This window comes from Girardinichthys multiradiatus, chromosome 12 (assembly GCF_021462225.1).
Source record: "Girardinichthys multiradiatus isolate DD_20200921_A chromosome 12, DD_fGirMul_XY1, whole genome shotgun sequence".
In the NCBI taxonomy this organism is placed as follows: Eukaryota; Metazoa; Chordata; class Actinopteri; order Cyprinodontiformes; family Goodeidae; genus Girardinichthys; species Girardinichthys multiradiatus.
The window spans coordinates 36,409,327-36,431,612 of record NC_061805.1 but is presented as its reverse complement, the minus strand read 5'-3'; the positions used below and the strand labels follow the sequence as shown (position 1 = coordinate 36,431,612).

At 43.0% G+C, this 22,286-nt stretch overlaps 1 protein-coding gene across 4 annotated transcripts in view; it reads left to right on the top strand.

Annotated features, from left to right (window-relative positions):
• Positions 1-22,286, top strand: part of rhobtb4 (Rho related BTB domain containing 4) — a 68,308-nt gene that overhangs the window by 22,851 nt on the left and 23,171 nt on the right. For 3 of the 4 annotated variants that reach the window (XM_047381143.1, XM_047381146.1, XM_047381144.1), the window contains exons 3-4: positions 16,724-16,925; positions 17,209-17,312. In XM_047381143.1, coding sequence (XP_047237099.1) covers positions 16,734-16,925; positions 17,209-17,312 — 296 coding nt within the window. In that variant the 5' untranslated portion in view covers positions 16,724-16,733. Of the gene's footprint in view, positions 1-5,060; positions 5,454-16,723; positions 16,926-17,208; positions 17,313-22,286 lie in introns of those variants that run through there. The other variant, XM_047381142.1, reaches the window with a different exon arrangement.

Here is a 22,286-nt window from a genome sequence, read left to right as displayed (position 1 = left end):
TATTTGATATTATTATCAGTTCCACAGTGATGAAGGGTATGTGTGGAAGACCCACTGCAGCTCTGACCTACTTGGTGCAGTGGATGGGCTGCATAGAGGCTGTTTTTGTTGAGTGTGTGTGTATTTGCTAGAGCTCTGGGATGGTGTGTGGACACTGGGAGTGTGAGAAACTGGGTGTTTTGACAGCTTGAGAGTAGTTCCAGCACGAAGCTGGGACAGAACAGGGGGAGGCGAGTGGACCTGTTGAAGGTTTGGGTGAGCTGTGGGGGTGAGAGCAGGGTCAGTGGGGGAGCGGACAGGACGGGGATCAAATGAGGGCAAACATTTGCACCAGAATCCTCTGTGAACATTAAAATGCCACATGATATGTGTTCCATGGTGATGGATAAACTCATGATATCATCTGAAACGCTTCTAGGTGAGCCTTCCGTGTGCAATAATGAAAACAATGTTTTTACTTAAGATATCAGTAACTTTGAAACACATAAAAGGAAACAATGCAAACTGCAAATATATAATGCAAATAAGTGTGCAAACTATGGTCTGTTGTTAGGCATGTATCAGCTATAGGGTCTTGCAGAATATTCATACTCTTTCACATTTTGCAATGTCACAACCCTAAACTCCAAAGTATTATATTGAGATTTTGAGGTCCATGGTAACTCTGGAGGAGCTGCAGAGATCCACAGCTCAAGTGAGAGAATCAGTTCACAGGATGACTATTAGTCAATGCACTGCACAAATCTGTTTATATCAGAATCAGCTTAATTGCCAAGTTTGTACAGGCAAACAAGGAATTTGACTCTGGTGTACTTTGCTCTCAATAATTGATAACAAAGAATATCTTTTTAAAGGTACATGTATACACAATTGACTTTATAATAGGACATAATGAGTTCAGTCTAAGTATTCATTGTATTGTTATATAGAGGAGTGGCAAGAAGCGAGCTGCTGTTGAAAGATTGCCAAGAAAACTACTGTGTGGGACACAGGGAACACAGCAAATATTGAAGAAGGTGCTCAATAGAGACAGCAATTTAGTCTTTTGGCCCACACGTAAAATACTATGCTTGGCAACAAATGAACTCTGCAACACCCTGAGCACACCATCCACACAGGAAAACATGGTGATGGCAAGGTCATGCTTTTGGAATGCTTTTTTACAGCTGGTACATAGACACGGGCCAGAGCTGATGGATAGATGGATTGAGCTAAATACAGGGTAATTCTGAGAGAAAACCTTTTAGAATGTGAACAAGTTCAAGAATTAATATTTTGCAAGTCACTGCAGTATGTTTTTTTTTTCTGACCAGCTAAGAGTCTCCCTTTTTGTATTGACACCCACTATTCTCATTAAAGGTTTCTGGTTCTAACACAGACTCAGTTGTTTGTGCTTTCAAATCATCATCTAGCTACAGAATTATGTTTTTGTTCTTTTTTTTTCCATCCACCATTTCCTAAATCAATGTCCACAGCACAGTCCTAAAGGATGATTGGTCCAGCCCCTGATTCAAACTTTGAGACGTCTATTTTATTTTTATATCTTAGCTAAAATGTACACACATTATTTTACTGTTGATCAGCCATTTAAGGCTTTAATGTCACTGTAATTTTATTTTATGGGATCTATTTCAAGCTTCTTGTGCGATGATAAACTCTGCAATTAAGGCAGATAAATGACTTTCATGGGAATTATGGTCTAACCTCACATCAGAGTCTGCAGGATCAAACAGGCATTTGGTTGAAATTCTAAACTTTTTTAACCCAAAAATAATACAAACTTTTTTTTAAATTTGTACAAATTGTATAAAAATATATATTTTTTCATATATTTTCATGCTTTGTGGCATATTAGATTTACTTAATCTATTAACAGAGAAAATAAATTGATGTTTCATGCCCCAAGTTTGACACTTCTCACTTCACCTGCAGCTGATTGAAATCAAATAACTTAACCATCATTGCTCCAAACTGAAATTTATATTTCATTTAAATAAATAAGTGATTCTAAGCGTGTGATTCTTTCAGTTAAAACCACAGGATAATTGGGTAGCAATAAAGGCACCGTGTATCCCAAACTCAACATGCTTTTGTTGAAGTAGTTCTGTAAAAGAGTGACCTCATCTCATTCACCCAACTTTAATCTCATCCCAGTGTAAAATGTATGGGAGCACATGTCCCCCTAAGTCCATAAAAGAGTGATAAAACCAGTGGGGAAAAGAAGCTGTCCTTTTTCTCATACTGTAGCTCAAAAGGCCAGACATCACCTCAGACTGTGTGGCTTAAGAGTTCTCAAAGAAGTTCTGCTCTCCCACAAAAGGGGCTGCCTCTCCACAGCTCTAAGCCCTCTAAGTGCCAGCAGTGGTGAACCCCTGCTTTCTACCAGCATTCCTGCCCATCTTTCATGCTGTTCCTTTTTGACCATGCCAGCTAGGTCAGGGGGCAGTATTTTCTCAGGGCTACAACACAACATTGGAAAAGGAGATTAAAAAAATACAAATACCTAGCATCACATACTGCTTCAGCTCTACCTATTTTGTTACTGATTGTACAAATTGTCTGTTGCACAGCAACAACTAGAGCAAAACATGTATGTGCATATTGTCAGCATGGATTTAGTAAATGATACAAACAGGTAATCTGTCAAGAAACATATCTTTTGTGTGCTATAATATGACAGTTCCTAATTTACTCATGCCAGTTTGAAATGCATACCAGGATATGCTAAAAAATGGAAGCTATTGTTGCAGTAAACTATGCCAGTTGATGCCTCCTTTGTTTCCCTGGGATCAGTACCAGTTTCTGCCAGTAGATGTCTGTCTTCAGTCTTGCTCAGATGTTTGAATAAAGTTAAGAAATCCACTGTACAAGATGCACACATGACCAAACACTGCAGAATCTTCACAGTTAATAATGCCATTAAATGTTAAGTACATCATGGTAAGTTGCAGTATTGATTTTATTAAGCAACAGTTGAAATCAAAGACAGGTTCCTCTCCTGTAAGCAAAGAATGTAAACAATGGATGCTGACGATGCAAAGACTGCTGAAGAATACACTCCCTGGATGATAAGTCTGATATTTTTGTTGCCTGGAGACAGGGAACGTGTTTTTTTCTCTTTTTTTTTTTGGTGCTGCTCAACATTCCAAAAATGTAATTCCCCTGGATTTCCTAGGAAGGGACTAAATGCCTGGGACTTTCCCAAATGCAGTCAATGATCAGCTTATTCTGTGCTACTTTGCTGAATTCACGAGAAGTAACTCGTTGCTATGGAGTAGTTGCTATGAATGAGTGCTCAAAATAACCATAATACCAGAATATTTTCTTTGCTTATGAATAAAAGATTTTGTTTGATACAATACTGTTTCAAATGTAATTTAGTTTAGCTGTATTAGGAAACATTTAAAGAATAGTTCCGGCAAAAAAAAAAAATATATATATATATATATATTCATTTTGATATTTGCCCTAAATGAGGGCCATTGCCCTATTTCTGGTTTAAACTGGGTCTATTGGAGCTTCCACATCCTGTGCAAAGCAGGACGTGAGTGCTCTACTAATTAAAAACAGTATGCTTAATGGTATGCAGAAATAACAAGATAGAGAGAGGAAAGTTTAAAGGATAGAAAGCTGGCTGCTGCATCATGCTTTTTCTGGGAAACCTTGAATACAGACAGGAGGTGGATCGACTGGTGCTGTCAGAACCATTTAGAGCTTAATCCGATTAAGACAGTGGAGATGATGGTGGACTTCCGAAGAACACTCCTCCTCACACCATCCTCACCAATGCTGTGTCTACTATGGATTACTAATGGTTCCTAGGAACCACCCTTTCTCAGGACCTGAGATGGTCCTCACACATAGACACTGTTCAGAAAAAGGCCCAGCAGAGAGACTGTACTTCTTGCATCTACTCAATTAGTACAATCTTCCACAGGAGCTGCTGGCCATCTTCTACACTGCCATTATTCAGTCTGTCCTGTGTTTGTGTTTGTGATTTGGCTCACCCACAAAACAGGACAGGTCTAGATTGCAATGAACCATTAAGTCTACAGAGAGGATCATCAGGGCTGACCTTCCCGTCATCCATGATTTGTACAGGTCTGGGGTCAGGAAAAGGGCAACTAACATCTCTGCAGACACGACAGATCCTGGACACAAACTGTTTAGACTTTTACCTTCAGGTCGGTGGGATGGGCCACAGAGACAGTTCCCTCCCCAGGCTGTCACAGAACCTTTAACAGTCAGAGTGCTCAGACTGATACCATGCATATTCGCGCTAATTCAACCACGTTGTTCTCTAATAAAAAACACTGTATATATACATATTTGCAAATAACTTTTATTTTATTTCCCTTCTGATATTTATAATTAGATTTAAAATGTCTTCATTAAAAGACCAAAGTCGAACCTAAGTCAAATTCCTTGTTTGCACAAATATGGGAAATAAAGCAAATTCTGTTGCTGAACAAACAAGATTTTAAACACTCTCGCTCAGGAGGATGAGTTGCTGCCATCGATCACTCAGTGCAATCGGCTGGGCTCCCCCAGATACATTATTTTTCACCAATTGGCATAATAAACTGGATTTGACTGAAGTGTATTATAACTAGGACTAAACTGGAATGCATTTAGATGAATTTGAATCTTGGATTGATCTTATTATATGTTACTGTATATGATTTGGATCTATTTATCTTGTACAGTGACTTAGGTTACGTTTCTAGTGAATTGGGGCCATATAAATAAACGTAATTGAACTGAATTGATCAATTAAACTGAAACACCATGAGTTCTCAAAGACATAAGCCAGAAGAACAAATGCCGCTTGTTTACTTTTCATTAGTTTTAAGAAAATTGTAAATTAGGTCGTTCAAAAAACAAAACAAATTAAAAATAGATTTAGTTTTGTTTATTTGGTCGAGTTGATCAAAGAGCTGCCTTTTGAAGAATGGATACAACCGATGTTAGTAGAAAAGTCCAGTTTCCTACTGAACATGAACGCCTCACATGCTGATTTCTTCGTCCTGGGTTGTGACGCCGTGCCGTGGGGTTGTGTCTCTGGTGAAATCAGCTGGGGCAACAACAACACAAAAGGGGAGGGCGGCTCAGTTCAGAGTATAGAAATCAGTCGGCAAGTTATGCTCAGATTTGACTCAGAAAGGCGTGCGTTTAGAAGCAAAGCAGCATATCGGATCTACGGCGGAGAGTCTGTACTTGTTGAGCTCAGAGAGAGGCCAAAAAGGAGGTAGCAGAACGGGGAAGTAAAAGGAGGAGGAAGAGGGGGATGATGTTTCGGGGCAGAGGTCCTGTCTGCAGCTTTTTGTGCTTCTTGACAAAGAACGGAATCAACGCGGCTATATTTTCGTTCTCCGTGCGTCTCTGTCCGGTTTGAGTGACCGGCTGAACCCCTAGCAGACTGGCATGTGGGTCAACTCCGGAACCGTCGGAAGGTAGGGACCCCCTCCTGCAGCCAAACGAGTCACATGCCCCGTTTTCGATTCTAATTGTGCACAAAGCAGCCCTCTCATCATGATTTCTCCATTAAAAAGTGCAAATTAATTAGCATTTACTTGTTTTTTACATACTGATCGTTTTAAAATTAATGTATTCCCACCTATTCAGCTCTGATTTCTAATGATCCAACTGCAGGTGGTTTTCTAAACGTTGTTTTATATTGCAATCGTGCGAGATGTTTTATTGACAGATTCTTGGTATTTATTAGATCTAGCACGTGCAGCAGAGACCCTTGTTAATTATTATTTATTTTCATTGTGAAGCCGATGGGCTTGGCTCATTACGCAAGACTCCTGATCGCATCACTTGGGATGGATAGGCTTATGCACCAGCTTTTTGTTGCATATCAAGGCTTTGTTTTACGTTGTAGAAGGGAAACAATAGGTCGCCTGGTTTATTGAGTCGCTTTAAGAAATGAATGAACCAGGTGGTTATGAATGGGGAGCACATGAGATTCGTTTCATTGATGACTGTAGACATCCTACACCAGACTATTTACTGAAATCAGAGCTAGGACAATATATAAAGGGGCCAAAATCTTGCATGTTGCACACGAACACTCATGCACGAACACTCACTCGTTGTAATGCTGATCCTTCGGCTATGACGTCATCAGAGATATTGCGTTACGCAGGTGGCTGAGTGGCCGATGAAGAAGCTTATCACTTCCACCAGGACATAAATGAATAACGTCCTCCCTGAGGCGTGTTTTTTTTGGCCATATTTTGACTTCCGGTCAGCAGCAAATTATTCAGATCTGGAGTTTTAGAATTGCATAAATATTTGGCTCACACTAATTATTGCATCATCCTTCCCTTTTGGCCGATTGGGACCCATTTTCCCTCTTGAAAATATGAATAATAATAGACTCAGTGTGATCATGGCTCACCTCATTTTTTGCAACATCCAATAACATGTTTTACTCTTTACGGTCATGCCAGTCAAAATAACACAGCATCCTGCCAATGTTCCAGTACATATGCACTGAAATTAGGATTATGGTAAAATTTGGCTTTAAATTCGTAGCCATTTCATCAGCACTCCTGTTAACGAATCAAAAGATCACAGCTATCATTAGGTGTACAGCTTGGTGGATTTGTAACAGAGCTACCTATTGTTCTGATTAGGCATTAAGCTTTGACTGTGTCAACAGCTTTGAGATAACAATGTGCTGCACACACAAACCCACATGGAAGAGTGAGCCTGCATTACATGGTTGGCTTGAATTTTCTGACCCTTGAAACATGCTGCTGTGGCAGACACACAGAGGTAATAGAGCTTCACATTGTGAAGCTCTATTGCTTTTCACAATGCTTTTATGTGATTATGTTTTGCTATGAAAAAAGTTTACCAGAAAAGAAAAGGTCAGATGATGTTACTCCTAAATAATAGTTGATGATTAAGGTCTATATTATTTTTTTATGTGTTACAATGGATGCCATATTCTAGCTGATTACTGGTGCCCCATCAGTTATGCATACCACTTCACCTTTCCCCCTTTTGTCACAAAGCACCTACAAACCTTATTGTATTTTTTGGGATGTTCTGTGACAGACCAACAAAGAGTTGAAGTGGAGTTAAATTATGCATGTTTTTCCAAAGAAAAAAAATCTGGTATTCAATCTCTTTCTCTAGTGTACAAAAAGAAAATCCAGTGCAGTCCAATCCACTTTTGCCCTACATAGAAAACATTGTATGTGATAGAAATTTAACACTGCACATAACTCTGAATGAACATTTCTCACTGAGAAACATGGTGGTGGCAGCATCATGCTGTGGGGATGTTTTTGTTCTACTGGGACAGGAAAGCTGGTCAGACTCAAAATGCATGGCAATCCTGGAATAAAACCGGTTTAAGGCCACAAAACACTTGACACTGAGGTGGAGGTTCATCTTCCAGATGGACAATGACCATAAACATACAGCCAAACTACAGTGGAATGGTACATTTGCTACAAAGGCCCTGTCAAAATTCATATGTAAATCCAACTGAGTTGCAAGAATTGAACACTGCTGTTCATAGAAGCTTTTTATCCAGTATGATTGTGCTTGAGCTGGTTTACTAAGAAGAATGGGCAAATAATTCATTGTCTAGATATGCAGTTGTAGAGACATAGTCCAAAAGATATGTGGCTATAATTGCAGTGAAAGGTAGTTCTACAAAGTGTTGGCTCAGGGGATTTTATGTAAAAAAGAGGGACGTTTTTTCTTCCACTCCATAAAATGCACAATTGTTTTGTTTTATTTAAACAGAGCAATGACAAATAAAAAAATAATAAAGCAACTCAATGGTACACCTCTGACTTTTATTGTTCTCATCAGGGGTAAAAAAATAGGTGCAAAGTAGGAGATATATGCAAGAATAACCTCCTGGATGTTAAAGTGTTGAACAGAAGGGAGGTAAACAAACAAATATAGCACGAGAGATGACAGGAAAGAGTAGGTGGAAAAAATGGACAGGGAGAAGGGAGGATGAGCAGAAGCAGGAAGAACAAGACGATAGGGAGGGAGAGAAAGGAAATGAGGGCACAGAGAGGAGCCCGTCTGTGTTTACAAAGCATTATTGCTGCTATGAGAAGAGAATAACTTTTTTTCCCTAAAAAGGCTGACATGCAACTGAGATGCAACTCCTCCAAATAAAGAAAATCATTTTCATTCACAGTCATATAGATGTGCAGATAACGCTGTCTGCCTCTGGCTGGTTATTATTGCCAGTACCATCTGTATAGTGGGTCAGACAAGTACATGCAGGCATGTGTGTAAATGTCTGTTCTTGTGTGTGTGAGTCTGAGGTCTACTGTCAGCCATCCAGGGAGTAATGCAGCAGCTAGGATCCAAGTTATGTAACCAGTCTGTGCCAGCTGTGCCTGTGGCAGCCAGTGTCTCAAACGTATACTTGAGCATCCATGCACACACTTGTATACACAACTGAAGAGCTTACAAGTTTTTGAGGAGAGATAATACCTTTCATTCAAGAACAACAAGATGTTTTAACAAAAGTTAGGATTGCACCAGATTCTTGCACCATTGACTCTGCAATGAAGCCTGTAATACTGCAAAGTGGTCCATGCATCAAATGAGTGTTTGATGTCTTTGGGTGACAGGAGCAAAGACTGGTGTGATCTTTAGCGCCGAGAAAGTAGACAAACAAGCTGCGAATTGGAGCCATGCTGGGTTTAGGATGCGCGGCCACTGACAGTGGATCACTGAAGTTGTTACACAGTGTGTTCTATCCCCACTTTTGTGTGTTCAATCCCAACTCCTCCCTGTACACAAATGACTGCACCTACAGAGCACTGTTCACTAAAACCAGCCGCCACAGAGACAGTTTCTTCCCCCAGGCTGTTTCTCTGTTGAACATTCAATAGAGTACCAAACAACAGCATACAGATGTTGCAAATGCACCTTTTTATTTATATAAAGGGGTTGGACAATGAAACTAAAACACCTGTCATTTTAGTGTGGGAGGTTTCATGGCTAAATTGGACCAGCCTGGTAGCCAGTCTTCATTGATTGCACATTGCACCAGTAAGAGCAGAGTGTGAAGGTTCAATTAGCAGGGTAAGAGCACAGTTTTGTTCAAAATATTGAAATGCACACAACATTACGGGTGACATACCAGAGTCAAAAGAGGACAAATTGTTGGTGCAAGTCTTGCTGGCGCATCTGTGACCAAGACAGCAAGTCTTTGTGATGTATCAAGAGCCACGGTATCCAGGGTAATGTCAGCATACCACCAAGAAGGACAAACCACATCCAACAGGATTAACTGTGGACGCAAGAGGAAGCTGTCTGAAAGGGATGTTCGGGTGCTAACCCGGATTGTATCCAAAAAACATAAAACCACAGCTGCCCAAATCACGGCAGAATTAAATGTGCACCTCAATTCTCCTGTTTCCACCAGAACTGTCCGTCAGGAGCTCCACAGGGTCAATATACACGCCCGGGCTTCTATAGCCAAACCTTTGGTCACTCATGCCAAGGCCAAACGTCGGTTTCAATGGTGCAAGGAGCGCAAATCTTGGGCTGTGGACAATGTGAAACATGTATTGTTCTCTGATGAGTCCACCTTTACTGTTTTCCCCACATCCGGGATAGTTACAGTGTGGAGAAGCCCCAAAGAAGCGTACCACCCAGACTGTTGCATGCCCATAGTGAAGCATGCGGGTGGATCAGAGATGGTTTGGGCTGCCATATCATGGCATTCCCTTGGCCCAATACTTGTGCTAGATGGGCGCGTCAGTGCCAAGGACTACCGAACCATTCTTGAGGACCATGTGCATCGAATGGTTCAAACATTGTATCCTGAAGGTGGTGCCGTGTATCAGGATGACAACGCACCAATACACACAGCAAGACTGGTGAAAGATTGGTTTGATGAACATGAAAGTGAAGTTGAACATCTCCCATGGCCTGCACAGTCACCAGATCTAAATATTATTGAGCCACTTCGGGGTGTTTTGGAGGAGCGAGTCAGGAAACGTTTTCTTCCACCAGTATCACGTAGTGACCTGGCCACTATCCTGCAAGAAGAATGGCTCTAAATCCCTCTGACCACTGTGCAGGACTTGTACAGGTCCTTCTCAAAATATTAGCATATTGTGATAAAGTTCATTATTTTCCATAATGTCATGATGAAAATTTAACATTCATATATTTTAGATTCATTGCACACTAACTGAAATATTTCAGGTCTTTTATTGTCTTAATACGGATGATTTTGGCGTACAGCTCATGAAAACCCAAAATTCCTATCTCACAAAATTAGCATATTTCATCCGACCAAAAAAAAAAAAGTGTTTTTAATACAAAAAACGTCAACCTTTAAATAATCATGTACAGTTATGCACTCAATACTTGGTCGGGAATCCTTTTGCAGAAATGACTGCTTCAATGCGGCGTGGCATGGAGGCAATCAGCCTGTGGCACTGCTGAGGTCTTATAAAGGCCCAGGATGCTTCGATAGCGGCCTTTAGCTCATCCAGAGTGTTGGGTCTTGAGTCTCTCAACGTTCTCTTCATAATATCCCACAGATTCTCTATGGGGTTCAGGTCAGGAGAGTTGGCAGGCCAATTGAGCACAGTGATACCATGGTCAGTAAACCATTTACCAGTGGTTTTGGCATTGTGAGCAGGTGCCAGGTCGTGCTGAAAAATGAAATCTTCATCTCCATAAAGCTTTTCAGCAGATGGAAGCATGAAGTGCTCCAAAATCTCCTGATAGCTAGCTGCATTGACCCTGCCCTTGATAAAACACAGTGGACCAACACCAGCAGCTGACACGGCACCCCAGACCATCACTGACTGTGGGTACTTGACACTGGACTTCTGGCATTTTGGCATTTCCTTCTCCCCAGTCTTCCTCCAGACTCTGGCACCTTGATTTCCGAATGACATGCAGAATTTGCTTTCATCCGAAAAAAGTACTTTGGACCACTTTTGCAACAGTCCAGTGCTGCTTCTCTGTAGCCCAGGTCAGGCGCTTCTGCCGCTGTTTCTGGTTCAAAAGTGACTTGACCTGGGGAATGCGGCACCTGTAGCCCATTTCCTGCACACGCCTGTGCACGGTGGCTCTGGATGTTTCTATTCCAGACTCAGTCCACTGCTTCCGCAGGTCCCCCAAGGTCTGGAATCGGCCCTTCTCCACAATCTTCCTCAGGGTCCGGTCACCTCTTCTCGTTGTGCAGCGTTTTCTGCCACACTTTTTCCTTCCCACAGACTTCCCACTGAGGTGCCTTGATACAGCACTCTGGGAACAGCCTATTCGTTCAGAAATTTCTTTCTGTGTCTTACCCTCTTGCTTGATGGTGTCAATAGTGGCCTTCTGGACAGCAGTCAAGTCGGCAGTCTTACCCATGATTGAGGTTTTGAGTGATGAACCAGGCTGGGAGTTTGAAAGGCCTCAGGAATCTTTTGCAGGTGTTTAGAGTTAACTTGTTGATTCAGATGATTAGGTTCATAGCTCGTTTAGAGACCCTTTTAATGATATGCTAATTTTGTGAGATAGGAATTTTGGGTTTTCATGAGCTGTATGCTAAAATCATCCGTATTAAGACAATAAAAGACCTGAAATATTTCAGTTAGTGTGCAATGAATGTAAAATATATGAATGTTAAATTTTCATCATGACATTATGGAAAATAATGAACTTTATCACAATATGCTAATATTTTGAGAAGGACCTGTATGTACGAACTTGGCAATAAAGCTGATTCTGATAACAGAGAGACAGAGGAAGTGCAGGTTGGGATGGCGTGTGAACAATTTTTGTTGATCGCTACTTCTTGGTTACGATTCAGAAAAGTCTGAGCTCACAGTTAGGTTACTGACTACTACAAGAAGACTGAAGGAAATGCGATGCAGACGTTGAACCTGAGCAACAAAGATGGGAGGAGACAAGGGATGCACTGGAATAATGTGAAGGGATGAAGAAGCAGTGAGCTGTAGCATTACGTGGAACTTTAGTTAAGCAGGTTCAGCTGGAGGGCCTCAACTTCCAGAAGAATAGAGCAAATTTTTCTAACTTTGTGTGCAAAAAATTAAAATGAGAGGTCAGGATGATTGAAAACTGTACATCATCTGCTAAAGCCTTTCTGGCCTTGAAGGAAATCTGCAAAGAGGCAGACATTGTGCACATTAAATATATCTTTTGTCTATTTTCCCAAGTAAATCTTCAAATAAAATATTTGAGGTGCTAAAGTAAACCACATATCTTGTGTTTCTGTATTAAATTATTGTCCACTAGTGAGAAATACAGATCCACATTTTACTGTTGCACCTCTTTTTCCTTGTAGAGTCATTTACTGCCCTGGTTAGAGCCAGCCAACAGATAAAGTCTAGACGCCTGTAAAAAGTTCACTATAGATTAACTGGAACTGAAAGCTAATCTGTCCATCTTATCTTTCTGTTGCACTGCTCTGTTAACACAGCATTTCTACATCTGCTCATCTTTCAGCCATGTAATAATTAAAAAAAATAAAAACGCTGCATGGTATTAAATTTTTCTTACAAATAGAAGTGTAGACTGTCTGCACATCTAGAGCTGACATTTTTACCCATTTGTCTGGGCAAAATAACTCAATATGAGTCAGATTGGATGTAGAACTTCTCTAAACAGCTATTTCTAAGCCCTGACACAAATTTTCAATTGGATTTAGGCTTGGGCTTTGACTTGGCTGTTTGATCTCATGAATGTGCTTTGATCTAAACCATTCCTTTACAGATTTATGTTTAGGGTCGGGGTCCTGGTAGAAGAGTAACATCCATCCCTGTTCTCAAGTCTTTTGCACCTTCTTATTTAAGCTGCACCCATCTTCTCAACAAGTGTGACCAGTTTCCTTGCCCTTGTTGAAGAAAAGCATCTCTACTTGACCAGCATGTGGCACCATAGACAGGGTGCCCTGCCGGGGATGGTGATGTGTAGTGTTAGTTTTCTGCCACACATAGCATTTTGCATTGAGATCAAAAGGTTTCCTTTTGGCCTTTGGTGAGTTTTGATGGCAGCTGGTGGCGCTGAATTTTATTTAGGTGTATTGTAACAAAAGGGTCTGAATACATATGCATACCACACTTTTCATATTTTGATATATGTGTTGAATTGTCATAAAAATATTCCAGTAAAAACATTAAAGTTTGTTGTTGTGACAAATAATGAAAAGGTTTAAAGGCTTATAATACTTTTGCAAGTCACTTTATCTGTCCAAACACTAGAGAATGAGTTTAGTTCTATATGTTGACAGATGTATGGCTGGACATTTTTTGGCCCACTGTGCAGCCCCAGACGTGGTGAATTGCTGGCCGCTCTAGATTCCCCTAGATATAGTGTTCACATCTCATTACCAGACCACCACCCTGCCACCTTCTGGTTACATCACTGCATGGATGGCCCTAAGCTCATTACCACATTTGAGCACATGCACTCTCATATGCAGGCCTGTGATGACTTCCAGCCTCTAAAGAGTTGCGGTAAAGGATTATAGACTATACTCTCATCTCACTTCTTTCTTTTTTAACAGTTGTTTCTCTACATAAGAGAATAATATTTTACAGAGCAGAGAGATACAACAGCAGGACCAGCTGTGATTTGTTCCCTAGGTTTTTGCTGGTCTTGCCCATTTTATCCTTGTTGGCATGACTTAGTGCCTCCAGAGCTGCTTCCTCTCTCTTTTGGAAATATTACCAATTCCCTTCCTGCCTTTTATTTTCTGCAGTTTTCCCTGCTTATCCACTGTCACACAGGGAGCACTGGGATATAACCATGATAAATATCCTCTCTCCTGCGATGTTTCAGAACCAGCATAATTTTTCCCCCACTCTCATGTGTTCTTTGAAACATGTGAACAACGAAGCAGAAGTTGTACAATTGTTGCTTTCACAACTGGTAGTTCATCTCATCTTTTCACATTACACAGAGAGAAGTGCTGCTTTGGCAGCTGCCTTCAACATTTGGCAGGCTGCTGTTACATAACTGCAAGGTTGCGCTACTTTTTTTATTGCCTGTTCTGTCTTCCACTAGTGCGTGCCTCTAAATGTGTCACAGCCACATAGGTGGCAAAGAAAAAGTATAATTCCCAAAGTCATATTCAGGCAATGCTCCTGAAAAAGAACCTTTCGTTAACTCTTTTCCTCCGTTTCACAAAGATAGGTATGGCATTTTCCCATCCTGGTGGAGGTAATTTTACTCCCTTTAGAAGGAAATCTGTAAACACAAATATGCTTCCAGTGTTAAAAATGTTCAGGTGTTTCAGTAAAAAAGCAACACTGAATTTTGTAGACAAAGAAGAAGTACAATGCATGCCAGAAAATCAGGTCATGGCTGGGAAGCAGGAGGTGAGACAGGGTTCATATGTCTGATGAGTAGTGGTCATTTTTAGCTACTGGTGTCTGTTACTGAAGGCCTGAACTGAGGCGTTGTGCTGGCATCCACGTCAGTGGAATAACAAGCGAAGTCTTTCATAAATGTTTCAGTAGCTCTATTTATGGGGTCCCGCTGTGGCTCTTGGAATGAGTTGCAATGACGGATGAGCTGACTGGAGAATTGCAGACTTTGAATGTGTTTGTTGGATGACGTTCAGTTTTGCCGTCATAAAGTGTATTCCTTCAGGAAGTCTTTAAATGGGCAGTGTTAGCGAGTGTTTGGACATGTCACAAATGTTTGTAAGCTGTTTAATGTTAAGGGGATTTTGATAAGTTTTTCACAGCGTTTGTTCAGTTTAAAACAGGAAGTCGGCCGAGCTTTACATAACTGCTTCCACCTTGGGCTGAGGTTAGCTGACAGGTGGTCACTCGTGCATTCATGATTTAGTTTTTCCTTTAACCCTTCAATGACTGGACCCAACCCTGTTTTGATAAAGAAAATACTTTTCATTTTGTCCACGTGTATATTAGAGAGTATGCATGTGTGTGTGTTTGTAAAAGTGTGCATATAACTGTCCAGACAGTTGTCACTCCAACTGTTGACCTTGCACTGTTTGTAAGGATGAGCTATAAGCAACCTATTGATCAAAATACAGCTAAGTCCAACCCTTTTGCAAATTTAGATTCCAAATGTTTTTCATTCAATCAGAAAATGAGAAAGGCATCTCTCAAAAGATTATCAAACAACTAAAAGGATTATCAATTTTTGACAAAACTAATTTATCAAATATTATTTGCATTTGATGGTATTAGAATGTGATTGTGATTCCACTGCAGAAAATTGGGCAGACATTGTCAATTATGAAGATTCCACATTTTTCTGACTCTTTCTTTCTTTACCATTACATGTGTACCCACCTTTCTCTGTGAGCTTTAGTATCTCACTCTCTAAAAATATATATCATGTGTGGGCATTACGGGTAATTAGAGTCCACCCAACTGGCCATACATATCATTGGTAAGCAGTGTGAATGCACATGAAACATAACATCCTACCTAATTTTGGTTCCAACGTCATGTCTTCTAATGACTGAGGCATTAAAAATAACATGTTGCTCAAATATAAAGATCACTTAAAACCTTAATCTGCCAAGGGTATGAATAATTTTGCAGTTAACTGCAAAGCTATATATACTAATCAGTCATAACATTATAACCCATGTCAGATGAAGTAAAAACACTCTTCACCATTTTGTTCTATACATATATCTGATCTGACATGCAACTATACTCTTAAATAAATGCACCTCTTGCTCCTGCTGTTTTAATCTGTCTTTTTGCTTTAGCACTAAGCTAACAATAGCATGTTTTCTCTTTGTTCCCATATTACTTGTTGATAATCAACTTTTATCATATGTCCGTGTGATTCTAGTTAATTTTGTGCAAACAAAACTTACAGAAAATTATTTCTTCAGAAACCTCTCCCTTTCATTTTAAATGTTACAAAACTTAATAACTAGTGCTTCCTTATAACAAGAGCTCTCTGTGGATCATTGTTGCCGACTCCTCAGTTGGCAACATGGAAAGCAGCTATTTGCTGTCCAAGAAGTTGCTTTCACATTCTTGCTGATGCTTGTACATTAGATTTTTCAAAAATCATCAGTAAAACCAGAAAAAGTTTTGTAGTTTAGTTTTGTAGTTAGTAATTTTTTTTTAAAATTAAAATAATCTTGCTAAATTATGCGAGAAAATTGCTAAGTTGGTGATACTCCTGTGGACATTGTAGTGTCTCACTGTTTACATCATTTAAGAGTGAAGAGACTAAAAATCTAAGTCTAAAAGCCAGATTTGCAAGACCTGCACACTGAAATAGGCATAGAGTAGATCAACACCCGGTAGCAGAAGGCGAGTTTCACCAAGCACTATGACCATTTAAAAACCATTATTCCAAGACTAAAGTGAAAATGCTCCTAGTGTTTTAAAAAGGTGGCAAACTGGGTGCAGATGGCACAAGGGAAGCTGAGGACAGTGACCTTCAGTGAAGTCTCTCTTTGTCTGCTCATCCATCTCTCTCTCTCTCTTTTTGTGCTGTGACAGAAATAGCTCTGCAGTCTCTATTGCTCAGCTTGTGAGTGGGAACCATGTGTTCTGTTGTAGGGTTTGGCAGAGGTCTCTGTACACTGGACCATGCAGCACTGGGGTTGTTGCTGCTACCATTGTCCATTGCTGTCATTTAAAAAAAATGTGTTGTCACTCCTCCCATGATGCTTTCTAAATCTTGATATTCATTTCCACACATTTTGGATTAACCTGTTTTCTTCTTTTTCCCTCTCCTGTCTCATGTTCCCCAGAGCCCTTTCCATGGATATAGACACAGACTATGAGCGGCCCAATGTGGAAACCATCAAATGTGTGGTGGTGGGGGACAATGCAGTAGGCAAGACCAGGCTAATCTGTGCTCGGGCCTGCAATGCCACGCTCACACAGTATCAGCTGCTTGCCACCCACGTGCCAACTGTCTGGGCCATTGACCAGTATCGAGTATGCCAGGAGGTGGGCACACACTACCCCCCCCCCCCCGTACACACACACACACACAGTGTAAGAAAAGAAGCCATAAATAGACACATCCTAGCATTTTCTTGCGACTAATCCTGTTATTTCATTAGTCCAAACATTTCATTTTAAGAGCCACTATACACCATTTAGTTTGATCTCTGCTTGTTCTTTTTTAAGCCTTATGACCGATCATTCCTTTTATCCAAATAAAACTGAAATATTCTAAATAAACGCAAAACCTTTGACCTGATTACAGTGATATGTGTCTACGCTGTAGGTGCTGGAGAGATCTCGGGATGTGGTGGATGAGGTCAGCGTGTCCCTGAGGCTTTGGGACACATTTGGGGATCATCACAAAGACAGACGATTTGCCTATGGCAGGTGAGAGTGCACATAAACACACAGCTTTAAGCTGTCCACCAGCCTGAACGTAGTTACTGACCCAATAATGCAACTGATGGTGGACAACAGGGTTAATTACCTGGAAATGTTGTTAATGTGGACAAGAGCTTGGAACAATAACACAGTTTTCAGTTATTTTAACAAACTGACTGCCGGATGGATCTAAAAAATGTATTTGGCTGGATCTGGAAATTGGAAACTTATGATTAGAATTTAACAGACTTTTTAAACACACATAAACAAATTTGAACCCCTCCTTGAACCGTCACCTTAACGTGGTGGAGGGGTTTGAGTGCTCAAATGATCCTAGAGGCTATGTTGTCTGGGGCCTAAATGCCCCTGGTAGGGTCTCCCATGGCAAACAGGCTCTAAGTGATGGGTCAGACAAAGAATGGTTCAAGAACCCCTCATGAAGAACAAAATATCGAGGCACGTGACGTCGCCCGGTATGGCGGAGCCGGGGTCCCACCCTGGAGCCAGGCCTGGGGTCGGGACTCGTCGGAGAGCGCCTGGTGGCCGGGTTGCTCCTCGCGGGACCCGGCCGGGCCAAGCCCGAACGAGAGGCGCGAGGCCATCCCCCAGTGGGCCCACCACCTGCAGGGAGAACCGTGAGGGACCGGTGCAAAGAGGATTGGGTGGCGGACGAAGGTGGAGACCTCAGCGGCCCGATCCCCGGATGCTTAGGCTGGCTCTAGGGATGTGGAATGTCACCTCGCTGGGGGGGAAGGAGCCTGAGCTTGTGCGGGAGGTCGAGAGATATCAACTAGAAATAGTCGGGCTCGCCTCCACGCACAGCGTGGGCTCTGGAACCCATCTCCTTGAGAGGGGTTGGACTCTCTTCTACTCTGGAGTGGCCCACGGGGAGAGGCGGCGGGCTGGTGTGGGTTTGCTTGTTGCCCCCCAGCTCAGCCGTCTCGTGTTGGGGTTTACCCCAGTGGATGAGAGGGTCGTATCCCTGCGCCTTCGGGTTGGGGAGAGGTCTCTGACTATCATTTCAGCCTACGGGCCGAGTGGTAGTGCGGAGTACCCGGCCTTCTTGGCGTCCCTGTCGGGGGTGCTGGATAGTGCCCCTCCCGGGGACTCCATTATTCTGCTGGGGGACTTCAACGCCCACGTGGGGAACGACAGTGACACCTGGAGAGGCGTGATTGGGAGGAATGGCCTCCCCGATCTGAATCCGAGTGGTGTTTTGTTATTGGACTTCTGTGCTAGTCACGGATTGTCCATAACGAACACCATGTTCAAACATAAGGGTGTCCATCAGTGCACTTGGCACCAGGACACCCTAGGCAGGAGGTCGATGATCGACTTTGTTGTCATATCATCAGACCTTCGGCCGCATGTTTTGGACACTCGGGTGAAGAGAGGGGCTGAGCTGTCCACTGATCATCACCTGGTGGTGAGTTGGATCCGCTGGAGGAGGAGAAAGCCAGACAGACTTGGCAGGCCCAAGCGCATAGTGAGGGTCTGCTGGGAACGCCTGGCGGAGCCTTCGGCCAGGGATGTATTCAACTCCCACCTCCGGGAGAGCTTCGACCAGATCCCGGGGGATGTTGGAGACATAGAGTCCGAGTGGACCATGTTCTCCGCATCTATTGTCGATGCTGCTGCCCATAGCTGCGGCCGTAAGGTCTGCGGTGCCTGTCGTGGCGGCAATCCCAGAACCCGGTGGTGGACACCGGCAGTAAGGGATGCTGTTAAGCTGAAGAAGGAGTCCTATCGGCTGTGGTTGGCTTGTGGGACTCCTGAGGCGGCTGACGGGTACCGTGAGGCCAAGCGTGCTGCGGCCCGGGCTGTGGCAGAGGCAAAAACCCGGGCCTGGGAAGAGTTCGGTGAGGCCATGGAGAAGGACTACCGGTTGGCCTCGAAGCGATTCTGGCAAACCGTCCGGCGCCTCAGGAGGGGGAAGCAGTGCTTTGCCAACACTGTTTATAGTGGGGGCGGGAGACTGCTAACCTCGACTGAGGACATTATCGGGCGGTGGAAGGAGTACTTCGAGGATCTCCTCAATCCTGCCATCACGCATTCCGTGGTGGAAACAGAGGCTGGGGACTCGGGGTTGGACTCTTTCATCACCCAGGCTGAAGTCACCGAGGTGGCAAGGCTTCGGGGGTGGATGAGATCCACCCTGAGTACCTCAAGTCTCTGGATGTTGTAGGGCTGTCATGGTTGACACGCCTCTTCAACATTGCGTGGCGGTCGGGGACAGTGCCTCTGCATTGGCAGACTGGGGTGGTGGTCCCCCTTTATAAGAAGGGGGACCGGAGGGTGTGTTCCAACTACAGGGGGATCACACTCCTCAGCCTCCCTGGTAAGGCCTACGCCAGGGTATTGGAGAGGAGAGTGCGACCGATAGTCGAACCTCTGCTTCAGGAGGAGCAGTGTGGTTTTCGTCCCAGCCGTGGAACACTGGACCAGCTCTATACCCTCTACAGGGTGCTCGAGGGTTCGTGGGAGTTTGCCCAACCGGTTCACATGTGTTTTGTGGACCTGGAGAAGGCATTCGACTGTGTCCCTCGTGATGCCCTGTGGGGGGTGCTCCAGGAGTATGGAATCGGGGGCCCTTTATTAGGGGCCATCCGGTCCCTGTACGAGCGGAGCAGGAGTTTGGTCCGCATTGCCGGCACTAAGTCGGACCTGTTCCCAGTGCATGTTGGACTCCGGCAGGGCTGCCCTTTGTCACCGGTCCTGTTCATAACTTTTATGGACAGGATTTCTAGACGCAGCCAAGGGCCGGAGGGGGTCTGGTTTGGGGACCAGTGGATTTCGTCTCTTCTTTTTGCGGATGACGTGGTCCTGCTGGCCCCCTCTAGCCAAGACCTACAGCATGCGCTGTGGCGGTTCGCAGCCGAGTGTGAAGCGGCTGGGATGAGGATCAGCTCCTCCAAGTCCGAGGCCATGGTACTCGACCGGAAAAGGGTGGCTTGTCCTCTTCAGGTTGGAGGGGAGTTCCTGCCTCAAGTGGAGGAGTTTAAGTATCTCGGGGTCTTGTTCACAAGTGAGGGAAGAATGGAGCGGGAGATCGACAGACGGATTGGTGCGGCTGCCACAGTAATGGGGGCGCTGTGCCGGTCCATTGTGGTGAAGAGAGAGCTGAGCCGAAAAGCAAAGCTCTCAATTTACTGGTCGGTCTACGTTCCTACCCTCACCTATGGGCATGAACTTTGGGTCATGACCGAAAGAACGAGATCACGGATACAAGCGGCTGAAATGAGCTTCCTCCGTAGGGTGGCCGGGCACTCCCTTAGAGATAGGGTGAGGAGCTCGGCCATCCGGGAGGGGCTCGGAGTAGAGCCGCTGCTCCTCCACATCGAGAGGAGCCAGTTGAGGTGGCTCGGGCATCTATACCGGATGCCTCCTGGACGCCTTCCTCGGGAGGTGTTCCAGGCACGTCCCACCGGGAGGAGGCCCAGGGGACAGCCCAGGACACGCTGGAGGGACTATGTCTCTCGGCTGGCCTGGGAACGCCTTGGGCTTCCCCTGGAGGAACTGGAGGAGGTGTCTGGAGAGAGGGACGTCTGGACGTCTCTGCTGAGTCTGCTGCCCCCGCGACCCGGTCCCGGATAAAGCGGAAGACGACGAACGAACGATAAACAAATTTGTACAAATATGCAAATAAATCTCAAATCAGAACATCAAAAAATAGTTTATTTATTTTAGTAATTCAATTCCAAAAGATACATTTATGCTATATATTTTTATTGCACTCAGAATGAAATACATAAAGGATGTACATATTTCTATTCATTTTGATGATCATGACTTACAACTGTATGTAAACACAAATTTCTGTTTCTCAGAAAATTAGAATATAACGTGGAGCCATGGCCTACACAACCATGGTGCCTAAGGCCAACTTTACATTTGAGCTTTGGGGATTTATTTAGTTTTCATTTTAAGCGATATATTAATTTATTGAAATAATCATGTATGCATATTTGTTATGTAATCCAACTGTTGATTTTTTCTTCTCTTTTGTGTTGAACATTCATTCAAGCTGTTACATCCTTCCTCCATAAGAGATGATTGGATGATCCCTTTATCCTCCTTTCTCCAATCAAAGCTGCTTTATTGTCATGAAATGCAGAAGAATTTATTGCTAAAATACAATCAGTAAATGCCAGATATGTCAGCAAAGTCAACAAATTTTAACAACAAAACCCTGAAACACACTAGCAAAAGATAGAAAATCTATGATACATATCATAGGTTTAATTTATTTAGTACTCTATTTTAAAATGTGGTTCTTTTCCAGAGAGTGATTTGGGTTATTTTGAGATGTTTGTTCTTTCATACAGTTGCGTAATAGGTTATTTTCATTAATCAGCACAGAAAATCTCACAATTTTCACATACATCCATGTGCTCACCAGACTAAAAAGCCTGTACGATGTGTCAAGGTTGTTGAGAGGGGCTTTGCATAAGGTGTCACCTTGTTCCCTTTTATATAAAGGGTTTGTATGTGACAGACTTCATTTATGTATTTGTCAGCTGCATGGAGATTAGTTTGCAGTTCAAATTTCCCTCCCTCTGTTGTGTTTACCCACTGTCTAAATGTCTGTACATTTGCTTGGTGATTTGCTGTTGTTTGTGAGTGTGTGTGTGTCTATGCCTTTATTTGGATGTGCGCACACATGCATGTATGTGTGGGTGCACATCTATCCACCCTGTGAGCCTCGAGTCAGCTGATTAGAAACATAGTGCCAGCTCAGCTGATTTTGCCCTGCATGAAAACAACACCAAGCATTGTGTCTTACCCATCCTCCTTTTTTATTTCCAACTCTGCTTCTCCCCCTATTTATCTAAGCCAGCCTTGCAACTCATTTTCCTGAGCACTTAGCCTCCTTCATTAACATGTGTATTTTCTCTATACCCTTGACATGTAGCTGCTCTTTGACCCTCCTGAAGCCTGGATGGGCTTTTTTTGACATAAAACTCAGAACTTCACACTGTC